At 47.9% G+C, this 18,131-nt stretch overlaps 2 protein-coding genes across 11 annotated transcripts in view; one reads left to right on the top strand and one right to left on the bottom strand.

Annotated features, from left to right (window-relative positions):
* LOC109886385 (rab-3A-interacting protein-like) overlaps positions 1-8,684 on the bottom strand; it is a 67,163-nt gene extending 58,479 nt beyond the window's left edge. For 2 of the 5 annotated variants that reach the window (XM_031815470.1, XM_031815468.1), the window contains exon 1: positions 8,443-8,672. The gene's annotated coding sequence lies outside the window, so the exon portion shown is untranslated. Of the gene's footprint in view, positions 1-8,442 lie in introns of all 5 variants that reach the window. The other 3 variants (XM_031815466.1, XM_031815469.1, XM_031815467.1) reach the window with 3 other exon arrangements.
* Positions 8,685-9,668: 984 nt separating this feature from the next.
* LOC109887255 (bestrophin-3-like) overlaps positions 9,669-18,131 on the top strand; it is a 21,465-nt gene continuing 13,002 nt past the window's right edge. For 2 of the 6 annotated variants that reach the window (XM_031815531.1, XM_031815532.1), the window contains exons 1-3: positions 10,764-11,785; positions 12,180-12,413; positions 15,142-15,296. In XM_031815531.1, the coding sequence (XP_031671391.1) occupies positions 12,251-12,413; positions 15,142-15,296 (318 nt within the window). In that variant the 5' untranslated portion in view covers positions 10,764-11,785; positions 12,180-12,250. Of the gene's footprint in view, positions 9,901-10,141; positions 10,307-10,619; positions 10,715-10,763; positions 11,786-12,179; positions 12,414-15,141; positions 15,297-18,131 lie in introns of those variants that run through there. The other 4 variants (XM_031815529.1, XM_031815528.1, XM_031815533.1 and 1 more) reach the window with 4 other exon arrangements.

The raw sequence follows: 18,131 nt of genomic DNA, 5'->3' as shown, positions 1-18,131 counted from the left end.
GGGCGAGGCCCGCCGTCTGCCTGAGGAACAGACCAGGGGGCGAGGCCCGCCGTCTGCCTGAGGAACAGACCAGGGGGCGAGGCCCGCCGGCTACCTGAGGAACAGACCAGGGGGCGAGGCCCGCCGTCTGCCTGAGGAACAGACCAGGGGGCGAGGCCCGCCGTCTGCCTGAGGAACAGACCAGGGGGCGAGGCCCGCCGTCTGCCTGAGGAACAGACCAGGGGGCGAGGCCCGCCGTCTGCCTGAGGAACAGACCAGGGGGCGAGGCCCGCCGTCTGCCTGAGGAACAGACCAGGGGGCGAGGCCCGCCGTCTGCCTGAGGAACAGACCAGGGGGCGAGGCCCGCCGTCTGCCTGAGGAACAGACCAGGGGGCGAGGCCCGCCGTCTGCCTGAGGAACAGACCAGGGGGCGAGGCCCGCCGGCTACCTGAGGAACAGACCAGGGGGCGAGGCCCGCCGGCAGTCTGAGGAACAGACCAGGGGGAGAGGCCCGTCGGCTGCCTGAGGAACAGACCAGGGGGAGAGGCCTGCCGTCTACCTGAGGAACAGACCAGGGGGAGAGGCCCGTCGGCTGCCTGAGGAACAGACCAGGGGGCAGAGGCCCGCCGGCAGTCTGAGGAACAGACCAGGGGAAGAGGCCCGCCGGCTGCCTGAGGAACAGACCAGGGGGAAGAGGCCCGCTGGCTGCCTGAGGAACAGACCAGGGGGAAGAGGCCCGCTGGCTGCCTGAGGAACAGACCAGGGGGAGAGGCCTGCCGTCTGCCTGAGGAACAGACCAGGGGGCGAGGCCTGCCGTCTGCCTGAGGAACAGACCAGGGGGAGAGGCCCGACGGCTGTCTGAGGAACAGACCAGGGGGAGAGGCCCGCTGGCTGTCTGAGGCTGGGCACTCATTTTCCCCTCTTCCTCTCCTCCAGTCTCCAGGTTTAACAACAACAAAAAAATCTTTATATCAACTGTGAAGACAAATAGTGAATATTAGCGAGAGCCTGACAAATTCTCACACAACACGAGGGAGAGAAGGGAGGGACATTTCTATGTAGAGAGGGAGGGGGAGGGAGGGGGGCTCCAGACTGCCACCATTTAGTTGCATATTGCGACCCTTTGACTCGGATGTGTGTCCGAGTAAAATTTTTAATTAGTAACATCAGTGTGAGCTACACATTTTACATGGTCACCTCACTCAAAATGGCCTCTTTTTTTTTTTAGGAGGCTAAAAACATGTTTTGAAGAAAGGATGTGATCAGCTTTCTATAGGTATCATTTTGATTTCTCAGCAACTAAAATAGCAACTATTTTATAACCAAGATATTTGACATGGCTCTGAGATATGGAATGTGCATTGGCCATTGTGACTGCATAGGACTCATTGGGCGATAGGCTAAAACTACAACAATCTTTAAAAACATTTACTGTTAGATGAATAAATGGCTACGGTTATATTTACAGTTAGCAATCTAGCTAATGTGTTTAGAGTTTCCATTATTGCCTACGATATTAGCACACAAAGATGCAAAAGTCATCGACACCAGAACCAAAACAAAATAGAAAATTCTGGAGCCCTATTTTAAAATATAACACCATAATTGTCAACCCAAAATACATGACAATCACTGGATTAGGTTGTACATGAAAATATTTAGAATCACAATATGAAAAGATGAAAGGATGTATTTGTTAGCGTCTCAGTAGTGTAGTAGATGTTTGAATAGAGCAATGTGAATGTGGCAGCAGGGGTTAAGGTTAGTCTGGAGTCCTGGAGGGAGGGATCGACTCACTGGCTGTGCTGCTTACTGATACTGAAGGGGGAGTCAACAAAACGCTCACCAAGGTGTGGGTTTAGGCTTCCATGGGAAGGAGAGTGCAACAACTCTGACCTCTCTGCGCGGCTATAGTCCCAGCCAGGACAGGACCTCTCCGCGCGGCTATAGTCCCAGCTAGGACAGGACCTCTCCGCGCGGCTATAGTCTCAGCCAGGACCGGACCTCTCCGCGTCTATAGTCTCAGCCAGGACCGGACCTCTCCGCGGCTATAGTCCCAGCCAGGACCGGACCTCTCCGCATCTATAGTCCCAGCCAGGACCGGACCTCTCCGCGTCTATAGTCCCAGCCAGGACCTCTCCGCGTCTATAGTCCCAGCCAGGACCTCTCCGCGTCTATAGTCCCAGCCAGGACCTCTCCGCGTTTATAGTCCCAGCCAGGACCTCTCCGCGTCTATAGTCCCAGCCAGGACCTCTCCGCGTCTATAGTCCCAGCCAGGACCTCTCCGCGCATATAGTCCCAGCCAGGACCAGATCTCTCCGCGTCTATAGTCCCAGCCAGGACAAGATCTCTCCACGCCTATAGTCCCAGCCAGGACAAGATCTCTCCACGCCTATAGTCCCAGCCAGGACAAGACCTCTCCGCGCCTATAGTCCCAGCCAGGACCAGATCTCTCCGCGCCTATAGTCCCAGCCAGGACCAGATCTCTCCACGCCTATAGTCCCAGCCAGGACAAGATCTCTCCACGCCTATAGTCCCAGCCAGGACAAGACCTCTCCAAGTCTATAGGCCCAGCCATTTTTCATTAGGTCAACACTCTTGTAGCCTGAATTAATTGATGAGTCGACAAACTGACCTTTTTGTGTGGAAAGGGAAGTCGGGACACCTGGAAAGGGGCTGTAATAGGGTGGGCTGTTCATTTTAATATCTGGTTTTTATCTACACATATTAAACACCTGCTTTTTTGTTGGCACAAAACTACCTCCATACTTCATTAATTTTTTCAACCTCTACCTTGTTACCTTCAGATGAGTCCTGTGATACTGACATAGAGCACAACGGGGGACACCATCATGTTCCTGAGAGTCTCCCCTTTCCATAGTGGGGTAATATTCGTTAGTCGCCCAAACGGTTTGGACGCTACAGACAGAAGGTGGCACATCGGTGGTAGCGACTTCCAACGAGTTCCGTGGAGGCTTCTGGGGGTCGTAGAGCAAAACGGAGAACACCATCGTTTTCGCAACATTCAAATCAATCCATAGTGGTCATGTTTTTAGGCCAAACCTTTCGGACGTACAGACGTTTTCGTGAGAAGACCGATTTTCGGGACGTAGCTCTGTCACCTCCCACCGCAGATGGGTTGTCTCATTGTCTGATAAACACTGCTGTAGCTCTGTCACCTCCCACCACAGATGGGTTGTCTCATTGTCTGATAAACACTGCTGTAGCTCTGTCACCTCCCACCACAGATGGGTTGTCTCATTGTCTTGATAAACACTGCTGTAGCTCTGTCACCTCCCACCGCAGATGGGTTGTCTCATTGTCTGATAAACACTGCTGTAGCTCTGTCACCTCCCACCGCAGATGGGTTGTCTCATTGTCTGATAAACACTGCTGTAGCTCTGTCACCTCCCACCGCAGATGGGTTGTCTCATTGTCTGATAAACACTGCTGTAGCTCTGTCACCTCCCACCGCAGATGGGTTGTCTCATTGTCTGATAAACACTGCTGTAGCTCTGTCACCTCCCACCACAGATGGGTTGTCTCATTGTCTGATAAACACTGCTGTAGCTCTGTCACCTCCCACCACAGATGGGTTGTCTCATTGTCTGATAAACACTGCTGTAGCTCTGTCACCTCCCACCGCAGATGGGTTGTCTCATTGTCTGATAAACACTGCTGTAGCTCTGTCACCTCCCACCGCAGATGGGTTGTCTCATTGTCTGATAAACACTGCTGTAGCTCTGTCACCTCCCACCACAGATGGGTTGTCTCATTGTCTGATAAACACTGCTGTAGCTCTGTCACCTCCCACCGCAGATGGGTTGTCTCATTGTCTGATAAACACTGCTGTAGCTCTGTCACCTCCCACCACAGATGGGTTGTCTCATTGTCTGATAAACACTGCTGTAGCTCTGTCACCTCCCACCACAGATGGGTTGTCTCATTGTCTGATAAACACTGCTGTAGCTCTGTCACCTCCCACCACAGATGGGTTGTCTCATTGTCTGATAAACACTGCTGTAGCTCTGTCACCTCCCACCACAGATGGGTTGTCTCATTGTCTGATAAACACTGCTGTAGCTCTGTCACCTCCCACCACAGATGGGTTGTCTCATTGTCTGATAAACACTGCTGTAGCTCTGTCACCTCCCACCGCAGATGGGTTGTCTCATTGTCTGATAAACACTGCTGTAGCTCTGTCACCTCCCACCACAGATGGGTTGTCTCATTGTCTGATAAACACTGCTGTAGCTCTGCCACCTCCCACCACAGATGGGTTGTCTCATTGTCTGATAAACACTGCTGTAGCTCTGTCACCTCCCACCACAGATGGGTTGTCTCATTGTCTGATAAACACTGCTGTAGCTCTGTCACCTCCCACCACAGATGGGTTGTCTCATTGTCTGATAAACACTGCTGTAGCTCTGTCACCTCCCACCGCAGATGCGGAAGGCCGCTATTGGTGGAGGCGGTGGATTGAAACGCAACCTATACAAAAAAATAATAGATCTCTAGTTTAAACTGATGGATTTTGATGGAAATGTTTTTATTATGTTACTTAGATTGACGTAACGGGTCAATAAACTCTTAAGGAGAATGGTTAACTTAGCATTATTTAGATACCCCGCCCAAAGTTTGAGTTTTGTTGTATTTAGGGGGCTCATTTCTCATTCGGGGGGGGGGTTGAGCCTGGGGCTGTTGCGGTGACCGTAATACGGCCACACCGGCGGTTACGAGGCAGTGAAATTCCACTTGAACGTTTAGGTCATGGTAATTAGGCTTCTCCAAGGTCTGATGCTGCTGATGGTCATTAGTAGCCTACCGAACTTGCTAACTGCCTGGTCCTCAGCACTTTATTGTCCATCTAAATCACTCTGACATCAACCCTAATGTAATCAAAAATCTAATCAAACACTTCATGAGAGGCCATGAGCTTATGTTGCGCAACATTTCTATAGGCTATGTAATTGCGTGAGAAAACAGAGTGATGGCCTCTAATAAAAAGAGGAGGTTCCTATCAGCTTTCTATAGGCTAGGCCTACTGTATCTATTTCTCAACTTTCCCAATATTAAGCACATTGTTTATCTTTACAACAGGAGTATAGTTTACCTGCTGGCATGAAAATTAACCACGGAAAAGCGTCCTCCATTCGCTATTTAAGTGCATAGATTACGTATTTTTTCCCTCTGCCCCTGTTTCAGGACAGGTGCATGATAACGGTCCATTATGAATCAAAACAATCAGTTTGTATGATGGCAATTTGCATATAATCAAGAATGTTATGAAGAGTGATCAGATGAATTGCAATTAATTGCAAAGTCCCTCTTTGCCATGCAAATGAACTGAATCCCACAAAAAACATTTCCACTGCATTTCAGCCCTGCCACAAAAGGACCAGCTGACATCATGTCAGATATTCTCTCGTTAACACAGGTGTGAGTGTTGACAAGCACAAGGCTGGAGATCACTCTGTCATGCTGATTGAGTTCGAATAACAGACTGGAAGCTTCTAAAGGAGGGTGGTGCTTGGAATCATTGTTCTTCCTCTGTCAAACATGGTTACCTGCAAGGAAACACATGCCGTGATCATTGCTTTGCACAAAAAAGGCTTCACAGGCAAGGATATTGCTGCCAGTAACATTGCACCTAAATCAACCATTTATTGGATCATCAAGAACTTCAAGGAGAGCGGTTCAATTGTTGTGAAGAAGGCTTCAGGGCGCCCAAGACAGTCCAGCAAGCGCCAGGACCGTCTCCTAAAGTTGATTCAGCTGCGGGATCAGGGCATCACCAGTACAGAGCTTGGTCAGGAATGGTAGCAGGAAGGTGTGAATGCATCTGCACGCACAGTGAGGCGAAGACTTTTGGAGGATGGTCTGGTGTCAAGAAGGGCAGCAAAGAAGCCACTTCTCTCCAGGAAAAACATCACGGACAGACTGATATTCTGCAAAAGGTACAGAGATTGGACTGATGAGGACTGGGGTAAAGTCATTTTCTCTGATGAATCCCCTTTCCGTTTGTTTGGGGCAGCGGGAAAAAAGCTTGTCCAGAGAAGACAAGGTGAGCGCTACCATCAGTCCTGTGTCATGTCAACAGTAAAGCATCCTGAGACCATTCATGTGTGGAGTTGCTTCTCAGCCAAAGGAGTGGGCTCACTCACAATTTTGCCTAAGAACACAGCCATGAATAAAGAATGGTACCAACACATCCTCCGAGAGCAACTTCTCCCAACCATCCAGGAACAGTTTGGTGATGAACAATGCCTTTTCCAGCATGATGGAGCACCTTGCCATAAGGCAAAAGTAACAACTAAGTGGCTCGGGGAACAAAACATCGATATTTTGGGTCCATGGCCAGGAAACTCCCCAGACCTTAATCCCATTGAGAACTTGTGGTCAATCCTCAAGAGACGGGTGGACAAACAAAAACCCACATTCTGACAAACTCCAAGCATTGATTATGCAAGAACGGGCTGCCATTAGTCAAGATGTGGCCCAGAAGTTAATTGACAGCATGCCAGGGCGGATTGCAGAGGTCTTGAAAAAGAAGGGTCAACACTGCAAATATTGACTCTTTGCATCAACTTCATGTAATTGTCAATAAAAGCCTTTGACACTTATGAAATGCTTGTAGTTATGCTTCAGTATCCATAGTAACATCTGACAAAAATATCTAAAGACACTGAAGAGGCACTTTGTGGAAATTAATATTTGTGTCATTCTCAAAACTTTTGGCCAAGACTGTACAAACGGATGTATTTATGGCATTGGCATTTCATATTAATTAACCATATGAGAGAATGCAGAGTCCACATTCAGCTAATTGATTAGTGTGTGTGTGTGTGTGTGTGTTGGGGGGCCGCCGTTGGGAGCGTACGACTGCGTGGCCATGCATGACTCCAACACCATCATTAAGTTTTCTGATCGTCGACGGCGACAAGACAGCCTATTGGGAGGTTAGAGCCCTGGCACAGCGGTGCCGGTGGAAACATCCCTCATCGTCGACGGCGACGAGACAGCCTATTGGGAGGAGTTTAGAGCCCTGGCACAGCGGCTCAACGTCAGCAAAACAAAGGAGCTGATGGTGGACGACAGGAAACAGGGGAAGCAGCATGGACAGGACTGCAGTGGAGAGGGTGAAAAGGTTCATGTTCCCCGGCATGCACCTCACGGAGGACCTGACATGGTCCAATCACACCACCACCGTGGTGAAGAAGGCGCAGCAGCACCTCTTCAACCTCAGGTGGCTGAAGACATTCGGCATGGGCCCACTGGGGGCGAGCTCCCTGCCCTCTGGGACATCTACACCAGGCAGTGTCTGAGGAAGGCACGAAAGATCCTCAAGGACCCCAGTCACCCAAGCCACGGACCATCTGGCAAGCAGTAGTGGAGTATCGGGTCTCGGCACAACAGACACTGAGACAGTTTCTACCAACAGGCCATCAGACTGCTGAAAAGCTCAACCTAGCGGTCTTCCTGCACAGACCTGCACCTTAGAGACTATATGCACAGGAGGGAGTACATGCACCAGACATTATTTGCACTGACTATCCACACATCCAACCCTTACACACACACACACACACACACACACACACACACACACTTCGATTATACAGACTAATATTGACTTTATACTGGTAAAGGCTACCACTTCTACTACTATTACTTGACTCTTGTCATTGTTATCATTGATTCATGTTGTGTAATGTCGAGAGAGCTTAGCACACAGGCACTTCCCTGCACCTTTAGGAACAGCTGTTCACTGGGTGTGTGACCAATACATTTCAATTGATTTTGTGTTGAGTTGTAAAAACTAACATCAGTAAACATACATCTGTTCAGCACACTGCCTGACCTACGCAGGGCATCAATTCACTGCATCAGGGATTCCCTGCCCTCCTTTCAGCCCTTCCTCCTCCCCTCTCCTCCTCTCCTCCTCACCGTCGTCTGTAGGCCTATGACATATGTTGCTAGCAAAATACACTTTTGCTCCAAACCATCCATGTTACACAGCTGCATTGAATGATATAATGTTCGGAAAACATTAGTGAAACCTTATAATAGTCCAAATGTGTCTCCTTAACAGACTTGATTGTAATGTACGCATATGTAGAGGACTGTTAAAACTAGTGTGGACACCAAGTCATCTGTTGACAAAAAATGGTTCAACGAAATGCACCATGGATAATGAATTAAAGCTAGCTATTGCTGTCAAATTGATGTGCAAATACTCCGATGCATTGCAAGTGGGCAATTCCATGATAAGGGAATTACGCTGAGACTCCAATGTTTCACTTTAAAATGTATGTCCAACAAATACCAAATACAACTCTATGCACAATGACCTTGGACTATGTCGTTGTTTAAAGACGATGAAACAAGCAAGACAGCTAGTCAGCCAGCCAGCTGGCTAGCGCTTTGGCTAGCCTAGCTACGGTATGCTAGCTGTCAACTCACCCCTCTCTCGACGCCTGCTGTCTATGAAGAATAAAACAGTCCGGAAAGTGACCACCGTGCATAAACCCAACTGTCACGACGTGCTCTCGCTACCTGTCGCCAGTAACCTCCCGTTTCGCCGTGCATGAGGTATCTGTTTGCTGAATATCCTCGGTTTAGTAACGCAAGCAGCATCCGAACATCCTCTCACCTGCTCTTTTCTTCTCCGCTGGTTGGGTGGGAACCGAGCACCCACAAGAAGTGAACCGACAGCATCACAGTGGCGCATGCGCAAAGCCGGTATCACATCTCATGTTCACCTTTCATGGTAGCAGACGACAGATAATACGAAACTGTGATCGCAACATTGTATCTAAATGTACAAGTTGCAACATTGTATCCGACTGTTTGACTATGGTATTGCATGCAATGCATGCGCCAATAGTTCTATACTTCACAATGAAATGTGTTTCCTTCTGATGTGATGTAAGATCTCTACATCGACAATTATTTAGTACTATTGATCGTCTATTAGGCCCTTGCAGGCTAATCTATTGATCATAGATGGGAGTATGTTCTACCAGTATAAGGCATGCATTTATTTTGTCATTTGTAAAAAATAAAATAAAAATGTTTACCCCTTTTTTCTTCGCAATTTCGTGATATCCAATTGGTAGTTACAGTCTTGTCCCGTCGCTGCATCTCCCGTGCATTTCTGTGAGCCTGCTTTATTGTTTGCCATGATAATTAGGTCAACAGCGCCGTCCGTTGGACACCGTTTTAGATCTCATGTTGTGAGGGATATTTGATAGCGTATGAATAATGCAACAAAAAAAAGGATGCGATACATTCGAGAGGGTAATAAACAACTATAATGAGTCTTTGACATTTCAATTTCTACAACGCATCTGAATTCCTGCATTCATATGCACTACTATAAACCACATATTTATGAGGCTTTTTCCATAAAAATGTGTCCAAATATATCTATATAATAATAATATTACAATGAATATTACATCCCAAAGATTTTCCCATTGATTACTTTGTTTTTAAAATGTAGGAGCTGGTATGTTGTATAGTCTCTCTCTACATCAGCAGGTCATTATGTGTTTATTCCACCGCCATGACATAGTGCGCATCTTATTCCACCGCCATGACATAGTGCGCATCTTATTCCACCGCCATGACATAGTGCGCATCTTATTCCACCGCCATGACATAGTGCGCATTTATTCCACCGCCAAGACATAGTGCGCATCTTATTCCACCGCCATGACATGGTGGGCATCTTGCCCAGACAGCCATAGCCAGGAGCGCACTGGCAGCTGGACTGACAGACAGACACAGACAGACAACCAGCTAAATGTGGCCAGGGCGGTCACCTGATGATTGCTCAATCTTGACTCACGGTTCAGGAATACACTATATTACACCTAAAGCAACAACAAGCGATGTGATTTAGATTTGGTACAAAAGGTATGTGTGAAAAATGTATACTTTTATGAATGTTTTTAATAACGTTATTTCTTATCCACGTAACATGGAAATAATGGTTATTTTGACTGGTTATTATTGTGCCATGAAAGCTTGCCTTGAGAGAGTAGTTTACTACGTTTACTTAGATATCAATTAAAGTCAGCTACATTCACAACCGGTAAGGACAAGGGAGCGTCTGTCAACTAAGTGTAAATTGGATGACTAGGTCGTTTTTCTGCAGTGATTGAAGGAAGATGACCGTGACCTACTCCAGTAAAGTCGCCAACGCCACGTTCTTCGGTTTCCATAGACTTCTACTGCGATGGAGAGGCAGCATCTACAAACTGCTTTATCGGGAGTTTATAGTCTTTGTACTGTTATATACCTTGGTGAGCCTCGTTTACAGGTAGGCATAATATTAAGCTATTACGCGTTTTTCCTTAAAAACATTAGTATTGTCACAAATACAAGTCCTCGGTGATATGAAATATGAATAATATAATTGTTATGTTATTTGTGTATGTATATTGTATAACAGTATCTATTATCTGAGTTTAATCAGTTTATAACTGTGATTACAAATGAAGATGTAATATGAGCCTTTGATTTGACTTTGCATGATGGGTCCGTAATGGATTTGTATCGCTGTGATATATCAATAGCTGCATGTGAACAAACCTATAATGTGACTTAATTAATTAACACACCTGTCAATCTAGACTTGCTCTCTCAGACCCTGAAAAGCGTTTCTTTGAAAAGTTGGCTCTTCACTGTAACAAGTATGCAGAACAGATTCCAGTCACGTTTGTGCTTGGTAAGTCAGTACAACTTGTGCAGGTTGACATCAGCGCATGCGCGCTGAGTAGTTTATAGTATTAGCCTATTAACTCTATGAGCTACTAGCGCTGTGCTGAGATGAGAATGGCTGTTTCTACCTGAATACTGTAGAGGTGCTTTCCAGATGTGCTGAAAGTGCTTAACAATTTAAGTGGGAAATTCACCTCATCCGCAACCCCATGTGTGTAGCTTTGCCTGGCGACCCAAACACTTCGCTCCAGCCAAACGCTACGCCACGCCCACATATGTTAGTTTCTTCTTCGCGGTAATGTAGCGAACATAAGAGCAGCGGAAGAATTCAGTTTGAGTCGTCGGGCAAATGTGTATCAGCCACCTAAAAACAGAATGACAACAGTGCAATACTTTCTCGATCACCACACACATGCGCACGCACGCACAAACACTGACACACACGCGCACGCACGCACAAACACCGACACACACACTGCGTTAACTGTCTGACTTGCTTGCTACTATCCAACCAAATGAACCCAACTAATCCTCAACAGTGCCAGGCAACAAACTAATGATCGTGATTTGTCAACCCTTACTTAATAACAGAAACTCTCCGACAGACACTGATTCCAATGGGGGAAATGAACTGGTGATTGAGTTAATGGAAGGAAATCATTAGGAGTCGGACCAAAGCAGGGAAAGAGGGATATTGTTGGGTTTGCTTGGGTACTGGAGTGCTTTGCATGGCATATCAGATTGTTGCTTAATAGCGTTGTGCTTCTGTGTGAATGGCACAAAGTGGCTTTCATGACATTTATGTATCTCAGTTTATGTCAATAAAATATTGATATGGACTGGGATGAAGTTGCCCTAGACAATGATCTAGGGGTCAATTTTCTGTTTTGAGCTTGAGGCTCAAATGTAGCCTGAAGAGTACTGCACTACGTAGGAAATTAAATGTAATTTCGGAAAGCAGCCCTTCTCAACCCAAACCTCATCCTTGGTTGCTACTGTGGTCATACCTGACAAAATACTGTTTAGACTTACTGTAGATCAGGGATTTCCAACCCTGTTCCTGGAGAGCTACCATCAGGTAGGTTTTAACTCCAACCCTGTTCCTGGAGAGATACCCTCCTGTAGGTTTAAACTCCGACCTTGTTCCTGGAGAGATACCTTCCTGTAGGTTTTAACTCCAACCCTGTTTCCGGAGAGATATCTTCCTGTAGGTTTAAACTCCAACCTTGTTCCTGGAGAGATACCGTCCGGTAGGTTTTAATTCCAACCCTGTTCCTGGAGAGCTACCGTCCGGTAGGTTTTCACTCTAGGAACAATGTTGGAGTTAAAACCTACAGGAGGGTATCTCTCCAGGAACAGGGTTGGAGTTTAAAACCTACAGGAAGGTATCTGTCCAGGAACAGGTTTGGAGTTTAAAACTCAGGATGTAGAGCCCTGGTGTAGATGATGCTGATATCTCCTCCTCCCTGCAGGTTTCTACGTAACCCTGGTGGTCAACCGTTGGTGGAACCAGTTTGTGAATCTGCCTTGGCCCGACCGCCTCATGTTCCTGGTCTCCAGCTGTGTTCACGGCCACGACGAGCAGGGCCGCCTCCTCAGACGCACGCTGATGCGCTACGTCAACCTCACCTCACTGCTCATCTTCCGCTCTGTCAGCACCGCCGTCTGTAAGAGATTCCCCACCATGGAGCATGTGGTGGAGGCAGGTACGACCCCAAGGGGATAACGGAATGCAAATAGATGGGGTCAGGAGGTCAGGAGGGTCAGGAGAAATCTCATTTGGGGTCAGGAGGTCAGGAGGGTCAGGAGAAAACTCATTTTGACAGATAGATTCTGTACATAATGTCACGGACCAAGTAGTGGAAGCAGGTACCTCAATGACATGCGCTTGGCCTTACCTGACCCCAATAGAATACACATAGGTGGGGTCAAAGGTCGACCAGGTTTGGTTTACAGGTCAGATCAAGTGTTCTCTCAACCTTCAGTAGGTTCTGAGAACTCTCTCAGACCAAGAGAGTTCACTCAACCTTCAGTAGGTCAGGTTCAGGCCAAGAGAGTTCACTCAACCTTCAGTAGGTCAGGTTCAGATCAAGTGTTCACTCAACCTTCAGTAGGTCAGGTTCAGACCAAGAGAGTTCACTCAACCTTCAGTAGGTCAGGTTCAGACCAAGAGAGTTCACTCAACCTTCAGTAGGTCAGGTTCAGACCAAGAGTGTTCTCTCAACCTTCAGTAGGTCAGGTTCAGACCAAGAGTGTTCTCTCAACCTTCAGTAGGTCAGGTTCAGACCAAGAGAGTTCTCTCAACCTTCAGTAGGTCAGGTTCAGATCAAGAGAGTTCTCTCAACCTTCAGTAGGTCAGGTTCAGACCAAGAGAGTTCTCTCAACCTTCAGTAGGTCAGGTTCAGACCAAGAGAGTTCTCTCAACCTTCAGTAGGTCAGGTTCAGACCAAGAGAGTTCACTCAACCTTCAGTAGGTCAGGTTCAGACCAAGAGAGTTCACTCAACCTTCAGTAGGTCAGGTTCAGACCAAGAGAGTTCACTCAACCTTCAGTAGGTCAGGTTCAGACCAAGAGAGTTCTCTCAACCTTCAGTAAAAAAAAAATACTTGTATCCCTTTTTCTCCCCAATTTCTAATTGGTAGTTAGTCTCCTATTGGTAGTTACAGTCTTGTCTCATCGCTGCAACTCCCGTACGGACTTGGGAGAGGCGAAGGTCGAGAGCCGTGTGTCCTCCGAAACACAACCCAACCAAGGGTTCTTCTTGAGGCAACTCTCAATTAACCCGGAAGCCAGCCGCACCAATGTGTCAGAGGAAACACCGTACACCTGGTGACCGTGTCAGCGTGCACTGTGCCTGGACCACCACAGGAGTCGCTAGAGCACGATGGGGCAAGAACATCCCTGCGGGCCAAACCCTCCACTAACCCGGACGACGCTGGGGCAATTGTGCACCAGCCGGTCACGGCCGGCTGCGACAGAGCCTGGTCTCGAACCAGGATCTCTAGTGGCACAGCCTTAAACCACTGAGCCTGGTCTCGAACCAGGATCTCTAGTGACACAGCCTTAGACCACTGAGCCTGGTCTCGAACCAGGATCTCTAGTGGCACAGCCTTAGACCACTGAGCCTGATCTCGAACCAGGATCTCTAGTGGCACAGCCTTAGACCACTGAGCCTGGTCTCGAACCAGGATCTCTAGTGGCACAGCCTTAGACCACTGAGCCTGGTCTCGAACCAGGATCTCTAGTGGCACAGCCTTAGACCACTGAGCCTGGTCTCGAACCAGGATCTCTAGTGGCACAGCCTTAGACCACTGAGCCTGGTCTCCAACCAGGATCTCTAGTGGCACAGCCTTAGACCACTGAGCCTGGTCTCGAACCAGGATCTCTAGTGGCACAGCCTTAGACCACTGAGCCTGATCTCGAACCAGGATCTCTAGTGGCACAGCCTTAGACCACTGAGCCACTCACGAGACACTTCCATAAGTGTTTTATTGGTAAACAGGATGCATGACATGTGAGAGTTAAACAAGGATCTGTAACTGGATCTTCTAGAACCATCTTTTTATTTCCTTCTTCAGTTTCTTTGGACTACCCAGGATCAGCCAAGTCATTAGGATTCAGTGATTGAATTAGACCTACTAAACACCTTGTTTCCTCTAACCACTAGTATTCCCCTAGTACTGCTGTATCCACGCCTCATCCTCCCCCTTCCCCCCACCCTCCTCCTCTTCCTCCTCCTCCCCCTCCTCCTCCTTCCACTCCTCCCCCTTCCCCTACCCCCTCCTCCTTCTCCTCTTCCTCCTCCTCCCCCTACTCCTCCTTCCACTCCTCCCCCTTCCCCTACCCCCTCCTCTTCCTTCTCCTCTTCCTCCTCCTCCCCCTACTCCTCCTTCCACTCCTCCCCCTTCCCCTACCCCCTCCTCCTCCTTCTCCTCTTCCTCCTCCTCCCCCTACTCCTCCTTCCACTCCTCCCCCTTCCCCTACCCCCTCCTCTTCCTTCTCCTCTTCCTCCTCCTCCCCCTCCTCCTCCTTCCACTCCTCCCCCTTCCCCTACCCCCTCCTCCTCCTTCTCCTCTTCCTCCTCCTTCCACTCCTCCCCCTTCCCCTACCCCCTCCTCCTCCTTCTCCTCTTCCTCCTCCTCCCCCTACTCCTCCTTCCACTCCTCATCCTCCACCTTCTTCCCACTTATCCCCCTTCTCTTCCTCCTCCTCTTCCTCCCCCTCTTCCTCACCCCTTCCTCCTCCTTCTCCCCTCCTCCTTCTCTTCCCCCTTCTCCCCCTTCCCTTCCTCCTCATCTTCCTCCCCCTCTTCCTCTTCCTTCTCCTCTTCCTCCCCCTCTTCCTCCTCCTTCTCCTCCTACCCTTCTCCTCTTCACCCACCTCCTCCCCCTCCTCTTCATCCCCCTAATTCTCCCCCTTCTCCTCCTCCCTGCAGGCTTCATGACTCCAGAAGAGAGGAAGATCTTTGATGCTGTCAAGTCTCCCCACCTGAAGTACTGGATCCCTGTGGTGTGGTTTTCTAACATGGCGTCCAGGGCTCGGACGGAGGGGCGCATCAAGGACAGCGTGGACCTGCAGACCATCCTCAACGTGAGTATGGCAGTAGCTTCAACAGGCATAGATAGATAAAGTATACCTGCCACAGGAACCAGAGGAGACATTTTGGCTCTGAATCCTGCAGAGGTTGTAGTCTGGACCGCGTGGACCTTCAGACCATCCTCAACGTGAGTATGGCAGTAGCTTCAACAGGCATAGATAGATAAAGTATACCTGCCACAGGAACCAGAGGAGACATTTTGGCTCTGAATCCTGCAGAGGTTGTAGTCTGGACCGCGTGGACCTTCAGACCATCCTCAACGTGAGTATGGCAGTTAGCGGAGCAAAGCAGAGATATACCAGGAAACAGAGGAAACACAGAGTCTAATCCCGCTCTAAATAGAGGAGATTGACTCCATTTTGGCTCTGAAGGGTTAGTGGATACCTTGAATCCAGGAAGGAACGATACAATCCTAAAAACAGCCAACAGGGTACTGGATACCTTGAATCCAGGAAGGAACGATACAATCCTAAAAACAGCCAACAGGGTACGGGATACCTCGAGGACAGGAAGGAACGATACAATCCTAAAAACAGTCAACAGGGTACGGGATACCTTGAATCCAGGAAGGAACGATACAATCCTAAAAACAGCCAACAGGGTACGGGATACCTCGAGGACAGGAAGGAACGATACAATCCTAAAAACAGCCAACAGGGTACGGGATACCTCGAGGACAGGAAGGAACGATACAATCCTAAAAACAGTCAACAGGGTACGGGATACCTCGAGGACAGGAAGGAATGATACAATCCTAAAAACAGTCAACAGGGTACGGGATACCTTGAATCCAGGAAGGAACGATACAATCCTAAAAACAGCCAACAGGGTACTGGATACCTTGAATCCAGGAAGGAACGATACAATCCTAAAAACAGCCAACAGGGTACGGGATGCCTCGAGGACAGGAAGGAACGATACAATCCTAAAAACAGCCAACAGGGTACTGGATACCTTGAATCCAGGAAGGAACGATACAATCCTAAAAACAGCCAACAGGGTACTGGATACCTTGAATCCAGGAAGGAACGATACAATCCTAAAAACAGCCAACAGGGTACGGGATGCCTCGAGGACAGGAAGGAACGATACAATCCTAAAAACAGCCAACAGGGTACAGGATGCCTCGAGGACAGGAAGGAACGATACAATCCTAAAAACAGCCAACAGGGTACTGGATGCCTCGAGGACAGGAAGGAACGATACAATCCTAAAAACAGCCAACAGGGTACGGGATGCCTTGAGGACAGGAAGGAACGATACAATCCTAAAAACAGCCAACAGGGTACTGGATACCTTGAATCCAGGAAGGAACGATACAATCCTAAAAACAGCCAACAGGGTACTGGATACCTTGAATCCAGGAAGGAACGATACAATCCTAAAAACAGCCAACAGGGTACGGGATGCCTCGAGGACAGGAAGGAACGATACAATCCTAAAAACAGCCAACAGGGTACGGGATGCCTCGAGGACAGGAAGGAACGATACAATCCTAAAAACAGCCAACAGGGTACGGGATGCCTCGAGGACAGGAAGGAACGATACAATCCTAAAAACAGCCAACAGGGTACAGGATGCCTCGAGGACAGGAAGGAACGATACAATCCTAAAAACAGCCAACAGGGTACGGGATGCCTCGAGGACAGGAAGGAACGATACAATCCTAAAAACAGTCAACAGGGTACGGGATGCCTCGAGGACAGGAAGGAACGATACAATCCTAAAAACAGCCAACAGGGTACGGGATGCCTTGAGGACAGGAAGGAACGATACAATCCTAAAAACAGCCAACAAGGGTATGGGATGCCTTGAGGACAGGAAGGAACGATACAATCCTAAAAACAGCCAACAGGGTACGGGATGCCTCGAGGACAGGAAGGAACAATACAATCCTAAAAACAGCCAACAAGGGTACGGGATGCCTTGAGGACAGGAAGGAACGATACAATCCTAAAAAGCCTTGAGGAAAGATCATGGAAGAGATGACTAGTCCAAGACTGTCTGCTAAACACAAGGCATGCTGAGTATTATGAGGAGTAACATTTTACTGTTTACTGGGACTTCAATAGTCTTAAAGTACAGCTCCTTCATTATAGTAACGTCTTAATGAGGAGTAACATTATAGTAACGTCTTAATGAGGAGTAACTTATAGTAACGTCTTAATGAGGAGTAACATTATAGTAACGTCTTAATGAGGAGTAACATTATAGTAACGTCTTAATGAGGAGTAACATTATAGTAACGTCTTAATGAGGAGTAACATTATAGTAACGTCTTAATGAGGAGTAACATTATAGTAACGTCTTAATGAGGAGTAACATTATAGTAACGTCTTATGAGGAGTAACATTATAGTAACGTCTTTATGAGGAGTAACATTATAGTAACGTCTTAATGAGGAGTAACATTAAAGACTGGGACTATTGTTAGTTTACAGCTCCGTTACTTGTGGAAATAGTTATGAGATGCATTGATATAGAACTGCACTGACCCTCACTAACACTCTGCTAAACCCTCACTAACACCATACTAAACCCTCACTAACACCATACTAAACCCTCACTAACACCATACTAAACTCTCACTAACACCATACTAAACCCTCACTAACACTCTACTAAACCCTCACTAACACCATACTAAACCCTCACTAACACCATACTAAACCCTCACTAACCCTACCATACTAACCTCAAACACCATACAAACCCTCACTAACACCATACTAAACCCTCACTAACACCATACTAAACCCTCACTAACACCATACTAAACCCTCACTAACACTCTGCTAAACCCTCACTAACACCATACTAAACCCTCAC

The sequence above is a fragment of the Oncorhynchus kisutch genome, unplaced genomic scaffold (assembly GCF_002021735.2).
Source record: "Oncorhynchus kisutch isolate 150728-3 unplaced genomic scaffold, Okis_V2 Okis09a-Okis19a_hom, whole genome shotgun sequence".
Lineage (NCBI taxonomy): Eukaryota > Metazoa > Chordata > Actinopteri > Salmoniformes > Salmonidae > Oncorhynchus > Oncorhynchus kisutch.
This window is presented reverse-complemented; position numbering and strand designations above follow the sequence as displayed.